At 37.7% G+C, this 20,574-nt stretch overlaps 6 protein-coding genes across 11 annotated transcripts; all 6 read right to left on the reverse strand.

Moving 5' to 3' along the window:
* Positions 105-1,818, reverse strand: LOC105174429 (putative RING-H2 finger protein ATL21A). Of its 2 annotated transcripts, none has more exons than XM_020696972.1 (2): positions 1,118-1,818; positions 105-542 (listed from the first exon to the last, which is right to left on the reverse strand). In XM_020696972.1, exons 1-2 carry the CDS (start codon positions 1,752-1,754, stop codon positions 184-186), a joined length of 996 nt encoding a protein of 331 aa, XP_020552631.1. In that variant the 5' UTR covers positions 1,755-1,818; the 3' UTR covers positions 105-183. The 2 variants fall into 2 exon arrangements, with proteins under 2 accessions (XP_020552631.1, XP_011094838.1); XM_011096536.2 differs by having other exon boundaries at positions 105-605.
* LOC110012679 (RING-H2 finger protein ATL22-like) lies at positions 2,286-3,657 on the reverse strand. 4 transcript variants are annotated; one of them, XM_020697126.1, is made up of 3 exons: positions 3,002-3,657; positions 2,857-2,916; positions 2,286-2,736 (listed from the first exon to the last, which is right to left on the reverse strand). In XM_020697126.1, exons 1-3 carry the CDS (start codon positions 3,618-3,620, stop codon positions 2,357-2,359), a joined length of 1,059 nt encoding a protein of 352 aa, XP_020552785.1. In that variant the 5' UTR covers positions 3,621-3,657; the 3' UTR covers positions 2,286-2,356. The 4 variants fall into 4 exon arrangements, with proteins under 4 accessions (XP_020552785.1, XP_020552788.1, XP_020552783.1 ...); XM_020697129.1 differs by lacking the exon at positions 2,857-2,916 and having other exon boundaries at positions 2,286-2,706; XM_020697124.1 differs by lacking the exon at positions 2,857-2,916 and having other exon boundaries at positions 2,286-2,856.
* On the reverse strand, positions 5,279-6,810 carry LOC105174440 (putative RING-H2 finger protein ATL21A). Its single transcript, XM_020697353.1, has 2 exons — positions 6,126-6,810; positions 5,279-5,797 (listed from the first exon to the last, which is right to left on the reverse strand). The coding sequence occupies exons 1-2, from the start codon at positions 6,796-6,798 to the stop codon at positions 5,367-5,369; spliced, it is 1,104 nt and encodes a 367-aa protein (XP_020553012.1). The 5' UTR covers positions 6,799-6,810; the 3' UTR covers positions 5,279-5,366.
* On the reverse strand, positions 7,627-9,376 carry LOC105174447 (putative RING-H2 finger protein ATL21A). The gene is made up of 2 exons (XM_011096559.2): positions 8,618-9,376; positions 7,627-8,377 (listed from the first exon to the last, which is right to left on the reverse strand). Exons 1-2 carry the CDS (start codon positions 9,291-9,293, stop codon positions 7,962-7,964), a joined length of 1,092 nt encoding a protein of 363 aa, XP_011094861.1. The 5' UTR covers positions 9,294-9,376; the 3' UTR covers positions 7,627-7,961.
* LOC105173650 (probable F-box protein At3g61730) lies at positions 9,739-13,826 on the reverse strand. 2 transcript variants are annotated; one of them, XM_020692670.1, is made up of 8 exons: positions 13,305-13,826; positions 12,351-12,550; positions 12,214-12,258; positions 11,462-11,626; positions 11,307-11,378; positions 10,730-10,900; positions 10,408-10,515; positions 9,739-10,162 (listed from the first exon to the last, which is right to left on the reverse strand). In XM_020692670.1, the coding sequence occupies exons 1-8, from the start codon at positions 13,391-13,393 to the stop codon at positions 10,080-10,082; spliced, it is 933 nt and encodes a 310-aa protein (XP_020548329.1). In that variant the 5' UTR covers positions 13,394-13,826; the 3' UTR covers positions 9,739-10,079. The 2 variants fall into 2 exon arrangements, with proteins under 2 accessions (XP_020548329.1, XP_011093782.2); XM_011095480.2 differs by having other exon boundaries at positions 9,740-10,162; positions 11,307-11,354.
* On the reverse strand, positions 14,224-18,740 carry LOC105173656 (beta-amyrin synthase). The gene is made up of 17 exons (XM_011095493.2): positions 18,521-18,740; positions 18,103-18,333; positions 17,771-17,956; positions 17,550-17,639; positions 17,241-17,438; positions 17,054-17,138; positions 16,743-16,909; positions 16,338-16,640; positions 15,998-16,240; positions 15,798-15,896; positions 15,647-15,703; positions 15,504-15,550; positions 15,274-15,417; positions 15,010-15,187; positions 14,820-14,900; positions 14,637-14,720; positions 14,224-14,541 (listed from the first exon to the last, which is right to left on the reverse strand). Exons 2-17 carry the CDS (start codon positions 18,301-18,303, stop codon positions 14,413-14,415), a joined length of 2,292 nt encoding a protein of 763 aa, XP_011093795.1. The 5' UTR covers positions 18,304-18,333; positions 18,521-18,740; the 3' UTR covers positions 14,224-14,412.

A 20,574-nucleotide genomic window follows, 5' to 3' on the forward strand; every position in this document is an offset into this window, starting at 1 on the left:
AGTTCGCCCTGCTCCTGATACGACTATGACTAATGCTTACTTGAGTTGTGTAGAATAGAAAATAGTCGTCTTGGCAGAAAAATTAACAAGAAAACGTAGTTGATCTCTGCCCAGAATTTGACATTAGTTCTGCAAAGTATATATACTCGGTTTCCTGGTAATAAAGTGTAAGCAAATTCTACGTTATACGGCAATATTTCTGCAAACAGGACAAGTAATTTCCGTCTGCAGCCATTTATCAAGGCAACATGCATGGAAGCAGTGATGACAATTGTGGATTCTCCTTAGCCTTTCTGATTCCTTATACTCTTCCAAACATATGGGGCAGGAATCACCGTTAGGCCCTGAAATGCACTGGCTTCCCCCTACTGTCAGCTCTTCTGTCCCAGAGCTGATCCGAGATTCATCTAGGGGGGCTGCAGACATATCCCAAACTGCGATTATGAAGCTGTTCGATCCTTGAACGCCTGCCTCATTGATTTTCAACAGTAGTCTTGTGAAGCCCAGGCAGCATGCTATGCAGAAAAATGCTCCTAGCAGCGCTATGGAGATTGTGATGACACATAATAAGATGATACTGAACAGTGGTTTGCTTCGAGATCTACCTGAATAAATTGATTTTGATGTCTGAATACTGTATATAATGGGGATATTAAAATTTCATATTTTTTATTCTTGATCCCTTTTTTTCATCTTTGTTAGAACAATAGTAGACCCAAAGAGACACATCACATAAATTTTTACCAGATGCTGATAATAAAAGGTGGGTATCACACTCATCTTAAGCATTGGAAAGGCTCATTCTTGCAATGCCTGTTGAGTATGACACGATAAACTGAAAATAATCTGCAAAACTTCATTATTAAGAATTGGCGTACTTAGGATTAAAGTAATTAACCTCCACTGGTATGTTCCCTAGTCTCTAGTAATGTTATCATAATGAAATCCAGAGATAAAAGTAGCCACCAGGCCCACCATATTGTATTTAGATCTCATCACAACATGCTGGAAAGATGACATCAACATTGCCACTATAATGATCTTTTTATTGTTTTCTAGTTCATTGATATATGTTATGATCTAAAATTATTCATTAGTGAGTTTTCTATACATTTACCTTTGCGTTCTCCATTGCAACTGGGAGCATCCCAAGCCAACAGAAGATCATCATCAAACCCATTGTACTCATACTGATTAGGCGATGAAACAGGGATTTGCAGCGTAACAATCGCATTGCACCCTTTCAATTCCAAGATCTCTTCTGTCTTTGACATCAGTGAAGTAGCTAAGACGGAGGCTGTGGAGTTGCTCAGGCAACTAATGACAGTTGAGTTATGAGGGCTTTCTGGGGGGCAGCTAATAAACGTGTAATTCTGATAAGCCACAGCCACAAAAGGAGAAAATGACAGGCTGAAATTCATAAGCCTGCCTGGAAGGCAGTGCCCTGGATCATAAAGCTGTATTTTTTGCCTGAAATAGTCGATATTGCGGACATAAAAATCTCCTGAAAAAGGGAGGTTGAGAACTGCTAAACCCTGGCTGTTGCATTTCAGAATAAATTGATCAGAATGGCCTCTATGCCTGTGGTGAGAGCTTTTGCCTTCTTGCAGTAATCGAAAAGGGTATTGTATAAAAAAGGTGTTATACCCACAAGTGAGAGTTTGGCCAGAAATCTTGCGATTGATAGCTGAAATGAGCAGAAAAAGGAAGAATTTAACTTTCAGGAAGCCCATATGCTCTCGAATGTCGATCATCGGGGACGGGGAACAATGAATTAAGAGTATATAAAAGGTTACAGGTTTGATATTTAAGCACAGTTTGGCACTTGGCTAAACATCATAAAGTTCACAGATTTCAATTATTTCAAACCACTTTTTGTACTAAGATTACACTAGTTCCAGAAGATGACATGGGGTTCAACACTGATTCTACGATCACAAGGCAGATCAAAAGCATGTCCACTAGGGAGCGGATTACTACTTATCCCTGTATCAGTTGCAAAAAGAAAATTTTCGTCCAAAAGTTTTCCATTGGAGACGTTTCATATGTCATAAAGTTGGAAGCCAAGCTCATCATACAACTGATAGACCTCTTACCTTTATATTCTCTTTAATGATTCTCTTTTCATGATATCTTGGAGGGTAAGAAAACTTGCACAGACCACAATATGGACTGATTGAAATAATCAAGAAATTGTGAAGATGTGAAGTTTGACAATATTAACTTCTGTTTAAGGTTTACCATATACTTATGAAAAGATAGAATTTACTTCCCACTGCAGGCAATCCTCTGATGTTATTTATGTATAAGCCAAATAAAACAATGGCTGTTGACAGAGTACAATCAAAGCCTTTCACTATTTGAAATTAGAAAGGGAAGTTCTGCAAACTGGACAAGTTTTACTTTTTTGTAGCCACTGATCTATACATTCCGCATGAAAATAGTGCCCACATTGAGGCAAGTATTTGACCAATGTCTCTTTACCAATATGGTACTCTTCAAGGGATATTGAGCAACTCACATGTAGAGATGTGCCTTGGCTTTCACCAAGAACTAGTAATTCTGTGCAAGTCTTGACTTCAGAATTCTCAGTCCATAGTGTCCCACTGGTGACTCCAGCAGGTGGGGCTGAGGGTGGTTCTCTGCTGGTCTGTGGCGGTGGTGTGGTGGTACTTATGGATGATAATTGTGTCGTGCTGGCGGAGTCTGTTTCAGGGTTATTAGTGTTGGCGCGGCCTACCATGAGTTTCGTCAAGCGCAGAAAACAGGCTATACTGAAGAAAGTTACTAGTATAACAACTGATGGAATGAAGAGAGAGGATCCAAAAAACTTGGTCCATTTACTCCTAGAATCACCTGTAAATTCTGTTATCTCAAGGATGATACTATTGAACAAGATAAGTACTGAATTTCTTTCTGCGAAAGCAAGACTGTCACAACACAAGAAAACAAGAAATCAACAAAGACCAAAAATGTTCAGAATCAAAGATGGCTACTTTACCTGAATTTTCACCATCCTCTTCACAACCTTTGCAACCTGAGACGTTCCATGTCAGCTCAAGGTAACCAGGAATCCCTCGATAATCATCTTCAGTCATTGAAACTGGGATCATTGAGCTAAAAATTGGCTTGCACCCATATATTGCTTGCATATATCCAGCTGAAAATACACTTGTGGCTATAGTAGCATTTGTGGAATTGCTTAGGCAATGAATCTCACTGAATTGATACATAACAAGCCTCCTAGGACATGTATAGTACGTGTAGTTTTCATAGCGGATGGCCTCCAAAGGGTACAATGAATAGTTTGTCATAAGCCTTCCCGGGAGGCAATTTCCAGGATCAGAGAGTGCGATTGTTTGTCTGTAGTAGTTGACATAAGTTACATAAAAATCTCCAGAAGAAGGAATATGTATTGTGGCTTGGCCCTGACCATTGCATCTCAGGTCAATATAATCTTGACAATTTTTTGGTGGCTGATCACTTTGTAGTTTGAAAGGGTACTTAATCTGAAGAAAATTACTTCCACAGGAGGAAGTTGGACATGAATTCTTGGAGTGGACTATTACAGGGAAAGTTAAGAAAAGAACATGGAGAACTTGCAGTATTATGCCATCCATTTTTTGCTGGATGGAGGAATTTCTGGACAGGCCGGCTTCAAGTGTATGCTGCAAGAAAATGATTTCTGATAAACTAATTTGCCACATATGGCAGCTACCTGAATGATGTGGAAGACATGGCTAAGGACAGGAAACTACAGACAAATTAGTCTTCTGGTAATCCTAAAGTTTTAAGTAGAAGACAAGTTACATGAGACAAAAGCCCTTGACTCTTTAAACAATGTTATTCTAAAACTTTATGGAATGCATGATTTAGACAATGTTCTTATTTGAGCTATCCTAGATTTATCACTCATCCTTTTGCGCTTTCTCTTCTCAAGTTATGAAACTAACGATACAAACAAACAAGACGGGCAATATTACAGCAGTGACTGGTATCATGAGGACAAATAAAAAACAGTTCGAGATTGCTTTCATGCTCCACTACCTATGAATTATGTTAGCGAAAAAAAAAAGATACATCTCCCAGTAAAATCTAGGAGTAATTTCATAGTAAAAACCTATCCCGTACGTCTGAGAAATATTCTGAAAACCTGAAAAAATGAGACAAATGTTCACTTGTCTCTTAGTTAACTAATTTACCTGTCGCCCTTGGACAAACCTCCTGCCAGTATAAAGTCGTTTGAGTTTCCAATAAAATTGTATGGATCCAGCTCGGAAACTGGTACTAATGAGGTAACAATTTCGCTGCACCTGTACAGTTCTTCCATCACTCGCCTTGAAATTGTGTGAGTAGCCACGGTAGCAGTGGAGGAATTGCTTAGACAATGAAGTGAAGTTAAATTTGATATTTCAATAAGCTCATAAGGACAGCTATAGAAGGTGTAATTCTGACGATAAAAAGCCAATAAATGATCTGAAGACGAAAGATTCAAGGTCATAAGCCATTTCGGAAGACAGTTTCCAGGATCATAGAGCTGGATTAATGAGGATTCATAATCTATGAAATGTACGTAGAAATCTCCAGAATAAGGAAGATTTAGAATGGCCATACCTTGACTGCTGCATCTTAGATCAGTGTAGCTACAATTTTCAGGCTGTTGACCTTGTAATTTAAAAGGGTATTGAATAGGCAGACTGTTACTATTGCCACAATAAGAAGTTGGGCCATGATTCTTGGAGTGAACAACTGCTAAGAACAAGAAAGGATAGAAGGTTACTTGAAGGATGTGCATATCTATGTTTTATATTGGGAGTAACTGGAACAGCAAGAAAGCAGATCCGAAAAACTAATGATAGGTCAGTGATATAGTGGATTGTGAAGTAGTGACTAAAATGAATAAGACAGATGGATGAATTTGTTTGGATAGTACAAAGTTTATATGGTAAAGACAGGTGACATATAAGAACATCCAACTTACTAGTTGTCAATATGTAGTTCTTGGGATCATAGGTAAATCTGCAAAGGAAACCATGTAGCATATAATTCAAGTCTGTGGAAGAATACTTGTTTGTTAAATAAAAGCTTTGTATGCTCTTCCATAAAGAATTTGATTTTGTTCTTACATCTTTATCTTGCTGCTTTACTTAGTATAACCAACAAAAAGTGAAGTTGCACACCAGGTGGATATACAAGCATTGTGCTGAATCCAGTTTTCTTAGGGGCAAAAAGAAAAAGGAGTATGCAAATATACATTAATCAGATAGCATTGTATCAGCATAATAGTCTGTACAAAAGAATGATTGTTTACACCGAGTTCAAAAAATGGACTTAAATAAACTGGAAAACTACAAAGGTGTATCTTGTCACATGCTACCACGATTTGGAGAAGGTGAATTCCGGCAAACAGGGCATGTATTCTGCATCCTCAGCCACTCATCAATGCAATCAGAATGGTAGCAATGTTCACACTCCGGTATGCACCTGATGGTATCATTTGGATGATAATCTGCCAGGCAAATCGGGCACATGACACCATTAGGCCCTGGGAGACGTCGGCTCTCACCAAGAACTATTTTTCTGTATGTTTCAATACTTGAGTCATCAAGGCCTGCTGCCGGAGAGGTGCCCGGTTGTGCTGGTGCTATGGTTGAATTCTGGGCTGCACGATTGGCTGATTGCCTTCTTAGTCTCCTTGATTCCATACATATATAAAATAAAAGGCCAACTGAGCATGTAACTCCTGGAGCAGCCAGGGCTACTGCGATGATAAGCAAGACCAGAGGGCCTGCTTTAACTGTGAATTGGGCAGGGAGTGAATTTAACGTATAGATCATAAATGTCAAATTTGTGGTGTCATGTGTTGATAAATTTTAGATAATCTTCATTTATTCAATTTATATACCTTATATTCAATAATTTTATGTCATGTTCCTGTTACTCTTATGTTTGACTTTCATAGCTTCAATTACCACCAATTCCAGGATAGAATGTCTTGACCCAATCAAGAAGTCAGGATGTCCCTTGAGCTTCATGAAAGTTTTCTCAAGTATTTTAGCCTGACAAACACTTGAAGTGAAATCTGAGAATCATGCTAAAAGTTGGATGATATGAAAGTTCAGTACCTGTTCTAGGATTGTCAAAACACAAAATTTGCTCGCTGTTACTGTTGTCAATTCCACAAATACCACCTTTGGCTTCACAATCTTCACAACTAGGCACGTTCCATGTCAACCGAAGATCTGCATTGAGGTTAGATGAAAGCCATTGATCATCTTGAACTGGCTGTGAAAGTGGGATTGGCAAAGTAACAATAATGCTGCAAATGTTCATGGCTTTTGCAAGGTTGATCGATGAAGATGCCAAGACTGAGGTTGTGGAGTTGCTAAGGCAATGGATGGTGGTCAACTGGTTCCTCACAATCTCTGTAGGGCAGCTCAGGAAGGTAAAATTCTTGTAGTATGCAGCCATAAATGGCGAAGATGAAAGATTCAAGCTCAAAAGGCGGCTTGGGAGGCAACCATTTGGATCATAGAGTTGGATTTCCTGCAAGAGGTAGTTGATATCTCGAACCCAAAAATCTCCAGAATAAGGAATATTCAGTATTGTCTTGGATATCTGACCACCACAACTCAGGTCAAAACCGGGATAGCCACAGTTTTGTGGTTGTTGGCCTTGAAGTCGAAAAGGGAATCTTATTACAACTGTATCCTTTCCACAGATGCGAGAGGAACACTCGTTTCTTGCATGGACTACCAGAAAGAGGAACGAGAAGCAGATGATATTGAGAATTTCCATAAGTGGAAAGAAGCTAATTCAGGCCACCAAGCAGGGTATAGAATTAGTTAACTGAATTATACAGATTAAACAAAAGTCAGATTTTATTGCAAGATGCTGGCTAGACCTATCAGATGTTTTCTTAATTATTATTCAACCAGAATATTAAACTGCAATTTGTCGTGTGCTAATATTAGTTTAGTGTTTCTGACCGTCTGAAAATGGATGAGCAGTAAGGAAGATGGAAAGGCTGGTACAAGAATCCAACTCCAAGTCAAAACAGCTTTAGGAGGTAAAATGTTTATGTTATAAGTTTATAATAGACTAAGTCGAACTAGAGTTGTCTTTCTTTCCTTTTGAAAAGAGTTGTTGTCCATTCAAGGAAAAAAATGAGACATGTTCTTAGTTTTTGGGGTATCAGTGACTACAATTTGGCAATGCTTGTTCAGTAAATGAAATTCTGGAAATTGTTGAATCTGATACTTGGAGGAGTTTTTCAATATTACTTCATTGAACTCAGACTGAGAATGAAAAACTGAAATCCTAGCAGCATTCAAATTTGACAAAGTTCAGCTGCCAAAGTCAAAGGTTTATTTTGCAAACATCTCTGACTTGCGTGGGCATGTTTGAATATTTTGATGAATTAGTAAAAGAAATACATATAACAACTTGTTTAATGTCCAAAATCATTTTCCGAAAGATTGATGTGTTCAGTAGGAACAATTATAATTGTTATCAGGTACGTCAAAAGTTCAAATAGGAATCCCATCTTTGGTCGAACATCAGATGAGAAATGGTAGGACAATTTTCGTTGATTTTTCTTTTTTTTTTGTGTGTGTGTGTGTACTGCAGTTACTTGGCACTGATAATTCAACAAATACATATAGTTCATCTAGTAGCTAACTTGAATTTACAGTCTGTATTGTCTTTAACATTCTTCAGTCCAAATTGTAAAAAAGTGCGTTCATGTATGAAATTTGTGGCCTTGCACTTTTGACAAAGTTTCATGTCTTTACAAAGTTCTAATGATTTTTCACTCCCATCATATCTACTTGTCGCATCTGTGTCTATCAATAGTATGAGAAGTTGATGGTCTCATGTAACTGTAGACTACAATTTCCCTGTCTGTACAAGAGAATTATGGTGTACCGAGTTAAATTAAACCAAAAAATTGTCTAATACTGTCATGTATTTGCTCGAGCAGGGGATGGTGAATTCCTACAAACGGGGCACGTGCTGTTCATTCTCAACCACTCATCAATGCAGTCAGAATGGAAACAATGTTCACACAGTGGTATGCACCTTAGTGTATCATTTGGATAGTAGTCAACCAGGCATATGGGGCAAGTTGCACCATTAGGCCCTGGAAGGCGTCGGCTTTCACCAAGAACTACTTTCGTGTAGGACTCAATGGTTGATTCATCGAGCCCTGCTATTTCAACATGTGGTGGTGGTGGTCCCACTGCTGCTGCGGCTGAATTTTGGGCCGATCTCCTTCTTACCATACATGTGAAGCAAGCAATGCAAATCGAACATACGACAGCCGGTATGACTATGGATAACGAAATAATTTTGAAGACCTGCAGACCACGAGATTTACCTGTGGATCAAAGACATTGTTGAACTCTGAGAATTTTGTTTCTTTTTCATATGTTCAGTTGAATGTGTCTAGTCAACTGATGCACCTATCAACCTGAATATTTGACTTTTTTCACATTTTCAACTACTACAATCCCCTCAAAGAATGTGTATGAAACATTTCTTGTCTGTTCTTTTCTAGCCTCTTAATCATGAAACTTAAGAAATATGTTAAAACTTGCATAAAAATGAAACTATTTACCTGATTCAGGGTTAGTGAAACACAAAATCTGGCCATTCGTGCTGTTCTCAAACCCACAAATACCTCCCCTTGCTTCACATCCTCCACAGCTGGGGATATTCCATGACAGTCGAAGATCTGCATCAAGGTTGGATGAAAGCCAGTCATCGTCTTGCGGCCATGGAACTGGGATCGGCAAAGTAACAAGAATACTGCACATGTTCATAGCTCTTGCAAGATTCATTGAGGAAGTTGCTAAGATTGACACGGTGGAGTTGCTAAGGCAATCAATGATGGCCAGATGAGTCCTCACAGAGTCCGTTGGACAGATGAGAAAGGTGAAATTTTGAGAGTAACCAGCCATAAAAGGAGAGGAGGAAAGGTTCAAGCTCAAAAGTCGTCTAGGAAGGCATCCATTTGGATCATAGAGTTGGATTTCTTGCATGAGATAGTTGATATTACGAACCCAAAAATCTCCAGAATGGGGAAGATTCAGTACCACCACTTGAGGTTTCTGGCTAGTGCAACTCAGGTCAAAGCCAGGGTAGCCACAGTTTTGCAGTTGCTGGCCCTCTAACCGGAAAGGAAATCGTACTACGAATGGATTCTCTCCACATAATTGAGATGGACAATCTTTTCCTGCATGGATTGCCTGAAAAAGAAGCAGTGCGAAGGAGATGATCTTCAGAACGCCCATAAGTCAAAGTTTCATATGGCTTTAAGCAGGTCCTCGAAATGGACAGAATTATATACTTTGCAAAGTCAAATTTCGATGGTAGGATGCTTATTGGACCTACCCAATGCTCAATATTAAACCAGAATATGAAATTACTCTTAGCAATATTATAATGCCAGTGACCATCTGAAAATAGATGAGGAGTAAGCAAGGTTTAGCTGAGTAAAATAGTCATTTCATACTATCTGGTTTCATGGAGTCGTATCTTGAATCTGAGTAGAGTTAATCTTCTTCAATGGAGATAGTTTTCTATTTCAACTAGAAGCAGATTCATATTTCAATTTTAGAGTACAGCTTTACCAGATACTATAATAGGATCTATTTTCTCTTAAATCTGGCGTCTAGTTCCCTGTTCGGAAACGAAAATGCAAAAAGAGAGCAATGGTTTACCAGAATCTTCTACTGGGGTGAAGAAAATTAGTCCTATGTTTTAAGTTCATTTATTGGTAGCAACCAAACTACTGTGTGGACTTTAACATGGAAATATTTACAAGGATATCAGTATGTGTTGCCATTGCAATGCGAGGTATCTTTACATCAGTGAAAGAACTTGGAGATTCTTCAATGCTTTACAAGTATGAAATACATGGATTGCTTTAGAGTGGCCTTAAATGAAGTGGGTGGAAACAGATTAGACTCTTTTATTTGTTGACAGAATTGGCTAAAGACATCATAACAACATTGACTAAAACTCTTATTCTATATTTGGTAAGGGGATTAAAATATTTCCGAGGGATTTGAACAAAACTACAGCAGCTGCTGGGATATACGAATTGAAACAACTTCACCATCTTTTCCAGCCCTCATTGCATGGTATTTGACCTGAAGACCTGTTTCCAGACCATATTAATCAGAAGTAGTCAATGAGCTGCAAGAGGAAGCTAGATGAACCATCTACTGAAGTTTTTGGCAATTAGGTAACAGAATATAAACTAAATAAGGCATAAAGATATAATTATTTTAATAAGCCAATGAGTATCAACTACAGTTTTCAGGCTACTTATGATTATCTTCACAAAGAGAAGACAGGTAAAGTAATTCATAGAAAAAGTTCAGTTAACAAGGGGAATATTACCTTCATTGTCTTGCAAATTGGTATTTACTGCAACCGCGTGCAGAGTAATCATCGCTTTTGGTTGCCAGTCATTTCGTTTTCCCACCCATGACTTTAGATCAAAAATATCTGAAATGTGATTGAAATGAACCCAGACCCAACATAAGAAACCTTAGTTAATACCTTAATATGTAGAATTTCTTGCATACTTCTTTTTCTTTTAAAACAAGCTTCAATAATGAATTATCAAGTGGTTAAAGGAAAAGACCCAAGAGGTTATTCTACTTGTGAATACAAATATATGGAGGAAAAGAGCTTATTGTTTGAAATATAGTGGTGATACCAGAGGTTGATTGATCCTTGAGATGCTCTACGTCAAAAATCCCACCAGAAGCCCCTTCAGCCTGCTTTTTTATGTCATGGGATCCTAATGTATCATAGTCCCAGCTCCCATCATGATACCCCTCATTCAGGAACAGTTCAATATGCCTTGCATCCAGGGTTTGCATTGTTCCTGTAATAAGGAAGCATAGTATCTTTATTTTGAAGTCCTCATTTGGTATAACATTTTCATCCTGTAGAACATATTGGCTGCAGGGACTGAATTTTTTGGGATAGTTGAGCAAGTCAAAGGAGGATATTAAGTACATACTTGTTACGAGACAGAAAAATGATCATGACTTGCTTGTTATCAGTATTGCTGAATCATTTTTATGTGTCAGATTTTACAGGATAGAATTTACTAACTCAAGCCCCGCTAACATCTAGCTCCAAGCTTAAGTGTCTCATATTCATATTAGTTGTCTGCTGTTGATTTCAAAATTTTAAGCAACACTATGTCTGTGGAACAAGTTACAAATTACAGAATAAATATATGCTCCTGTAAAATATCTCAACTGAATGCTCATGCTTTAACTTACCATCACATGTATCAAGGTCGCAAACAGGACATCGAACAAGCTGCAAGTCTTCAAACATGATCACGGTTGGAACTGTAGGCAGTTAGAATATATATAATGGACCAATATATTCAAACAAGGAATTGCCGATTAACTATTAGTTATACTTAAATTACCAGCAATCCAGATTCCAGTTCTGATATTATTTAACAGACAGCATCCTTTTAGCTGCAACATATTCTCTGTTGCCCCTTCTTTGGGAATTCTCAGGGGTGCAATTAAATTCTCAGTCAAGAGAGCAGCATGTGAGTCAAACAAGAATGCTCCAATTCGCATCCAGTCTACTCACCAGATGAAAAAGAAAGAGACAGGTCTGAAATGCTTGTTTGACAAGATTATTAACCGTCTACAGAAGCAGCAGAATGCATGACAGAAACTGAATAAAAGAGAAAAAAGACTTCTGTGCTATCAGTGAATTCTGGTATATCTACTGAGTCATGTATAAGAAAACATATGCCACAAAATTGGCCCTGAAATGTTGTTTTTAAATTGCTGGTACAGTGGATCTTTCAGATAAACATCTATAATTATGCACTTCATATACCATATATAATTTCCTTTTGTGCACACATATCCATACATGCTGTGGAATCTACATGTAAAAGGATATTAAGATATCTAATCTTTGGACTTTTGTTGCTTCAAAGAATGTCCGAGTTCAAAGTTGACGCCACTTGGTAAGATTTACTGAAATAACAGCCTAAACTATAAATATTGAAGTTTATGCCAATTATCCCATAATTTTTTCATTCCACCAGGAAGTTACTTATCATTATGCCATCTTCTTACGTCTTTCACTCTGTAAAAAGTGACAGGTCAGAAAAAAGGAAAAACAAAAAATGCAAACTACTGGTTGAAATGTATTTACCAATATGCTTCTCCTGCTGGCGGAACATATATGCATGACTTCCATCTGAAGAGATTAATCATTAACTAATCATATGAGTGCATAGAAGATTTTTGAGTTTAGTAATCTGATGGAACATCAAAGTAGCTGAATAGTACCAAAAGCTGTGGCATAAAGTTTGCTCCATTTAAATGCTACTTTTCCAGGGTCAGGGACCTGCAGATCACGCAGACATGCATATTTCCACACACTGTCCTCCATCATGATACGATTAAACCATTTGCAAGTCACTGCAAGCATCACTAGAGATCTGCCATCTAGAAACTTGGCAATCTCCGTCCATACATCCTCTTCGTACCTAGATAAACATAATCAGATAAGAAATGCGGTTAATGCAAATGTCGGACAAATTATTATACATCCAAAAACATAGAACATCATAGTTCCATGATTTTACTAATAGAATTTCTATTTTAAACAAAGTTCAACAGAGAACAGCAGTATTTTTGAAAGAACTAGGTATTCCTCGGAGAATTTGTTGTAATGCAGCATTAGATCTCCCTTGCAATTCTCACATCAATTCACTTTCATATGAAAACATGTGGCTCAAATCTAAACCTCTAGCCAGATAAGCATTAGCTGAGAATGCCAAGATCTGAATAAATTTACTCTCTGCAAATAGCAAAATGGATTTAGATATCCATCCTCTATCAGAGAAATCTCAGACAAATTGAAGGATGATGTGAAGCTCCCAGCAGAAAGAAACAGTAGCAAATCAGAAAGAAATATTGTTAAACTTTGACTCAAAAATCAGCTAAATCATTACTTTATTCAATAAATTCAGCTAACTCAACTAAATCATCCAGATTCAAACTCAGTCTAAGTTTGCAATCACGTCTCATGCAACTTTACCAACGCTTGAAAACAAATATTGTGATCAAATTCAGAATTGAATCCTCAGTTTACTCCCGATTACAAATGCAGCTCCTCTCTCCGAAACAAAATTCAAATCAACCGTCAAATTTCCGAGTCCAGACAAAATATTGGCAAACGCAAATGAGCACACTCATCGAAATAGAAATTCAAATTTAAGCTTGTAAATTAGTGTATACCAGCTGAAAATTGAGTGAGGAGTAAGGTAGGAGGAGCGCGGAGAGACGCAGCAGCACATGGATCTCGCCTTCCTCAATCGCTTCCCCATTTATGGCTGCTTATTTTCTCCTCTCCGCTTTAAAATCCCTCCGATATAAAATCTACGTTATTTACTCTGGTTTAGTGCATGAAGTGTGTGAAAGCAAAAGCTGAAAGGGCGAGATGGCAATGAAGACGAATCGATTTCAACTCCTTGAGGCAGTATTTATAGGCGCGGGAAAGAAAGAAATTAAATTGTTGCGGGTATTTTATTGGGGTGGGGCCTTGGCGGACTTGACCATTTTCTACTATCCCATTCCCGGTCCGATCAATGAAGAAAGAGAGGAATTAACCACGTAACACATCAAACCGCCAAGTCGTACTCGAGCTCGGCCCACTAATAACAGGGTAATACAAATGCCCAATCCGCCACATCTTTCCATCACTATAAGGCCCATCTTCATTCGGCCCAAAATCCACGTCTCATGCCCCCATCAGTGTATATTGTTAACCAGTAAGTATGCCACATTGTATGTATAATTTTTAAATATAATATTTTGTAAATAATATTATTTATTTTTTAAAAATTATCTAATATATATATATATATAATGTAAATGCATGAGAAAGAAAAAACTAGCAAAAGATAGTTGTGAAAGATATTGAAAAAGTTAAAAATAATCAATTAATTTTAAAAAAAATTAAAAAGAATGGTAGACAAGAAAAGGAGAGGTATCCTATGTACAAAAAAATTTTATACACTTGGCGTGTATATATTAAATGAGTTAAAATATAATTTTAAAAAAAAAATCGAATCCTGGAAGCCTTTTCCTTTGGTTGTTGCCAAACTTGTCTTCACTTTTGTACAGAATTGACTCTTATGGGAGAGCAGACGAGGAAAACAACAAACTTTATTTATTAATATTTGATATTATCGTAAACGAACCACATTCTGATCCAGTATTCCGTATCCGTTAAATCTTTACATCAAAATAAATATTATTGAAAGAAAAAAGTTATAAAGGCATAGTAAAAAGAAGGAAACAAAGAGATACATTTATTGCTTCATAATTTTAACACTAGGTGTTATTAGAGGCTTCTTGTTGTTGATGGCAGTGGAACTCGTTTCCTGTATTCTGCTAAAGCCCACAGCGGGTATATATTCCTGTATGCCGCGTAATGTAACATGCAATTCTTCATGAAAACTCCAGTGATTTCCTGCAATCCAAATTAATATCACAACACGTTTTTATTAACATCAAGTTCTAAATTTCTCATTTAATTTCAGTGCAGTCCATAATTATTAGTCATACCTGTTGGGGAAAATCACCATCTTCCAACTGAGAGTTGATCAAAAGCTTTGCTCCACGATGAAGAGGTGTAGGGTCTCTATCAGCCTGTCAAAGTACAAGTGGAAAGCAACTAATTAAGAAAACATACATGTTTTTATTCAGACTAATCTGAATGTTGTATCAAGAGTCTAATTATTAATTAACCTGTCCTGAATGGATTAGACCCATCATTGCCCACGCTGTGTGCACCAAGTTTGAGCGATTATCTTCCAATGGCACATATACCTGTTTTCAACAACATATGTAGAAAATAAGCATTTGTAATTGTTTTTTAAATTAATAACTACTGACTTAGTTAAATCTATCATCAATTGGTCATATATATGATATTTACCTTCTTTGGACAGGAGAGGTAGCTTTCTCCCCAGCCACCGTCGTCCCTCTGCGCTTTCAGTAGAAAATCAACCGCTTTGCGCACGGCTGCGCAATTGTTGTAGCTCTTACCAGCTGCTGCAAGCCCTCCAAGAGCAAACCAAGTACCGTATGTGAAGCAAACGCCCCAGTTTCCATACCTATAGACATGCATTGTCAAGGTTTTATACACTAGCAAAGATTGTGTAGTTTTTTGAAATTTAATAAAAAAGACAAGTATATATACCATGAGCCATCGGGCCGCTGTACATCTTCCAGGTATCCGACAGCCTTTGCAATGAAGCTTTCTATCTCTTTCTTCCGGTGCTCAGGGTACAACTGCTTAAACAAAACAAGAGCTTGGATGGCTGACGAAGTGCACTCGACATACCTGTGTCAAGAATCTTGTTAAGCTTACTTTAGATCAAATACGTATTTTCCTGAAAGACAGAATGCAATAAAAATAACGACTCTTACTCATGCTCAACAACGATATCTGCAAAGAATTCTGTAGGGTTGAGCAACTGCATAGTAAGATAAAGTTTCTAACTTAGTACCCACAGACTCAAATGTTTGAATGGTTTGCTAACTTCTCAAGAATATTGAGAGGAAAGGACTACCTCCAACCAGTCAGACGCCCCTGCAGGCTCCCATGCAGCTAAACCACCATTTTTGCTCTGCAATTGCTCATATATTTCAGTACTATGTACTTGTGTCAAATTTCTAGTTGAATTGAAAGCTTTCAAAATGTATAAAAGGACCGATTTCTACCTGCAGAGAAAGCAATATGTTGACAGCATTGTAGAATCCCTCAGGTTCCATCTTTTCTCCAACAATATCAGGAGGCATCATTGAGAACAGAAGGCAACACTGGCAAATCAGGAAGCAAAGCAATTGCATTAGACCCCATCTCTACATATTTTATTTTTTCATTTTTGCAACATATGAGCTTCCTTGATAAGTATGGCTACCTTCAACCCTTCTGCAGTACAATCCGATACTTGCCACCCATGATCTTGATCCGAAAACGTCCACGATCCCTTTGAAATGTGGCGGTACATGCTTCTGAAGTCGCCAGAAGGATCATCTTTGACCTGAGACTTCTTAATGAAGTCATGCCCTAGTCTTAGAGTCTCGCCTATTTCATCCGTCAGATTACTCGCTAGCAATGCTTGTATGGCAAAACCCGTATCCCACTCTTGGCTGCCAAAACTCTGCATTTGAATAGCAAACTTAGCATTTTAAGTGACCAGTTCATGTGTGAAGATGAGGCACACTACTGAACAGAGCATAAAGAGCATTTCTGTTTACCTGCATCTTCATGCCATCTTCAGCAACCCATATGTAATCGGGGATTCTAGCGAGATGTTTCTTGAAATAGTCTCCGTTTGGGTCCTCAACCCAACAAGCCAACATACACAGCACCTTCTCCACGCATCCGATTGTGATGTATCTGCTGTTTTCATCTTCATAGTGGATGTGTTTCATTGTGACTTGGAGAGCTTTCTCTCTCAGCTTGTTGAAAGGCCAACGGGTCAAAAGAGGCTCCGTCAACACGTAACAACTATCCCAAATCAAGTCTTGTATTAACGGGTGAGGATAATATAGGTCTTCCTGCAGTCAGATGTTCCATTCAAGATCTCTTTCAGCATCAATGTGTAGTAACAGAATACAACATGAAGTGGACATAATATGCTACGAAACTTTAGTATTTACCTTTGCACAGCGATGTCGTACACTCCTCCAATTAATTTGTTCATAGGGCTGATCATACAACTCTTCTCTCAATTGTAAAATAAGAGGAGTTATCGGACCCACGAATCTCTTTCCATATAAATAGGACATTGGCATGTAAACCATTCGACAGTAGCACCACATTTTTGCTGCATTGATGTTTATTGGGGAAAACGTCTTTAGATAAGTACTCATCCATAAGAAAATCATAGCCAACCATATACACTTTAGCCTCAAAGGTGAAAAAAAAATTCGGATTAATCCAAACTAGAATAGAAAGAAAGAGATCCAACCTGGATGCATTGGAAGAAAAGACGGAAGAAGCCAAAATTCAGGGGGCATGGGGTTGCTTCCTGACCAATCGAACACTCCCAGTATCTAGAACAAAGAAAACCAGTTTTCATTAGCTTTAGTACAACTCATGACAACAGCTAATCTGTCCTCATACTCTGTTCTTCAATAATAAACTAGTCTACATACTGAAAGCCATGTCTTTCCCCAAGAAGGTATTGCTGTCACAGTGCCATGGTCAAGAATCCATTTTCTTGCTCTGGTGCAGGCGTTGTTTTCACCACCGTCAGGCCCTTCTCCTAGAATACGCATGCAAATGTAACTGAGGACCGTGCAGAACATCGTGCTGTGGCCTTCTATGTGGAAGCCCCAGCCACCGTCTTCGTTCTGGTATTAGGATTAGGCCGTTAGTCTATTATGTCTCACACATACGTATGTGTACATATTTATATATGCATACAAGAATATATACATAAATGTGTATGTGTGTAAGTGCACCTGATGACAGTATATGTAACGGAGAATTTCTTTACGGTGTTCTGCTGGAAAAACAGTGTTGAGATGACCTGTGATGTAGAGAATCATGACCTGCGTATTTTTGCATGAGCACAAAAGGCAACATCAGCTTTACACTTGAATTGAAAATAGATCTATTCTTGTGAGATGTTTATTGATTGCAGACGCATGCATCGATATTACATAAAGGACTGCGCACTCACCAAAGGTGGAAGAAAGAACAAGGGACCGGCGTTTTCTGCTGGCCAGTGGCCATCACTAGCTTGCAGGGCGGAGAAGAAATGAACAGCTCTGCGCAGTGTGGTGGTGGCCGTCTCGTAGGTTACGTCTTCTCCATCGCCCACCTTGACTTGGGGTATTGTCTGTTTAAAGTTGTTTTCATGCAGGAACTGCGAGTATTGAAAAATATGAAGGTCAGCATTCTTGTTCTTGTATGTTAGTATTTGATCATAATTCAAAAGGTTTGATTATGATTCAGCAGGTTGACATATTGATATTTGATTGAGAAGGCGGCTGAAAATGGGAAATGTTGAACCTGAAGCCGCCAGAGGAGATCACTGCTTGGTTTGACCTGGTATCGATTGGCCCAGAAGTCCTGGCGAGCTTTCTCCACCTCTTGTCGGAGCTGGGGTGTGCCGTAGTTGGGGTCGAACTCCCAGATCTGGCGACCCACATAGTTGTTGGTGCTGTAGAGGTAAGGGCTGTCAACACCTTCTGCAATCTTCAATCTCCACATATTTGTTTTTTTTCCTTTTTCTTCTGTGACCTGAATATCAAGAAGTTTGCATGTGGCGCGTAGTACTTTGTCATTAATGTTTGCTCGAAAAATAAACTAGTGTAACAAGTTTGCATTTTTTCCTTTTTCCAGGAACCATGCTTCTATCAATGCAATTTGCATTTATTTTCAACAAGTAGATAGAATTAGCAGTGAAGAGAGAGAGAGAGAGAGAAACCTGAGGCGATTACTTGGATGTGGAGATGTGCAGTTTCTTCTTACAACACAATTAATCAAAGAAGTCGGAATATATTGTTGATCAGTGAAAAAGTTTGGTCGGAAAACACACTTTTGGTGCTTCTGCCCCCAAAGAAAAAAGTTAGCGGGAGAAGTCCAAACTTTAGAAAAGAAGCGGTTGGAGAATGGTTATAATTGTAGTTGGTAGTGGGTTTTGGGATGAAGTTTACAGTATATATAAGAGAGTGAGTGTGTGCTTGGTGGTGGCAAGTGAAGTAAAATAAGGTTTGGCATCTAATCACATGTCAACAAATATGTCATTTCTTCAACTATTGTCAGTCTCTTTAGGTCAATGCCAATGCAAGTCCAGATTGGAGGCTATATATATATATAAACGGGTTCTGACTTTTATTTTGTCCGTTTGTTTCCTTATAAATATAGTGCATCCAACATGCGATCCTTTTTAACCTCTTATATTGATAAAAGAAAGAAAAACATAAAGTGTTGTAAGATGAAAAAATAGAGCAAAGAAATATATATAACAAGTAATTAATTAAGAGTAAGATTTGGAGGATTAAGTAGTAGAAGACAAGAAGCAGGATCTTTGGTGGAAATTAAGTAGGTAAGTAGATTCAATCCCCTGTCCTTATTATCAGATCAAATCCTATAAATATATAATTACTTGGATGTTCACGTACCAACACGCTCACTATGCATCCAAAATGAAGCATAATTTAAACGTGTTCGCAGAAAACAAATTATTATACTATCAATCATCCTGTACCCAAATAAATTTTTACCTCCAATTAAATAATAATATATTAATTATCAATTATAATATTTTGAATTTTACTAAATTAATTTCAAATATAAATAGTTAATTTTTTTGTAATATATATTTTGTTATTAAATTAATGGTTGACAAGTGTCAAAATGAAATATTTCAATCAATCAAATTATGCATCAAAGTCAAATATTTCAGTCAATGAGATAGAGCCATGTGGAACAATTGCATGTACGCTCCAATCAAATATTTGTGATATTTATCTCTTTAAAAGAATACAAATATTAAAGAGATAGTATCAAATTGACCAATCATATCATTCCAAATATAAAGAGATAATACAAAAAGTATTCAAGTGTATCACAACTCTACCTCTTTGACACCTATACAAAGGAATCCTTAAACCTCATTCAAACACACAAATATAAAGAACGAAGAACAAATGAATTAGATTTGGTATCCACACGGGTCAAATTTCGGAAGAAGACGCGGGATCTTTTTTGCGTTGTGTGAGTGTGGACACAAAGTTTAATTTAGTGGAATCACTCATCACTTTATCAAAGGTAAAGTGAGTTGACTAATTCAAAGATAATCAAAAGGAAATTAATTAACTAGTGTGAAAAGGAGGAGGAGGAGATGTCAGCGGAACACACAGAGATGTTGATTCAGAATTGATTGGTATCTGATACCAAATTTTATTAGCTTCACATCACACAGAGATGTCAGCCTAGTCCAAGTATTTTGCTCTTATTTGAAAAAAGGCTTATGACTTTTCTGATAGATTCGAAACTGGGCCTCAAAATAATTGGCCCAAACTAGGAATACAGAGGGTTGCATTTCAGCATATTTCATTAATTATTGCTTATGTTTGGTATTTTTTTTAATTTACATGAAGTAGATTGACATTTCACAAAGCCCAGCCATGATTGGCTCCACTAATCCACCCCCATAATCTTCTTTAATCAAGAATTCACCAATGAATGCATCAAGAGGATACGTACGTACTACACTTTTTTCTTCAATAAACTGAGACCGGAAATGAAATAGTGAGCAATGGCAAATGAAGTGGCAGCTCACTAATATAAAACACAATAATGCCAATTAAAATTTACAAGTCCAAGGGCTCCTATATATTTTAAGGATAAAAGAAGGTTGATTGGGGGCTACCGCCCCACTCATATTTAATAGGATTTATTTCTGATTAGTGGTCGCTAGTTGACTTCTTCCACTGCTTTTATGCCTTTTACTAATGTTCGATTACCTGCCATAAT

Source organism: Sesamum indicum, linkage group LG1 (genome assembly GCF_000512975.1).
Source record: "Sesamum indicum cultivar Zhongzhi No. 13 linkage group LG1, S_indicum_v1.0, whole genome shotgun sequence".
NCBI lineage: Eukaryota > Viridiplantae > Streptophyta > Magnoliopsida > Lamiales > Pedaliaceae > Sesamum > Sesamum indicum.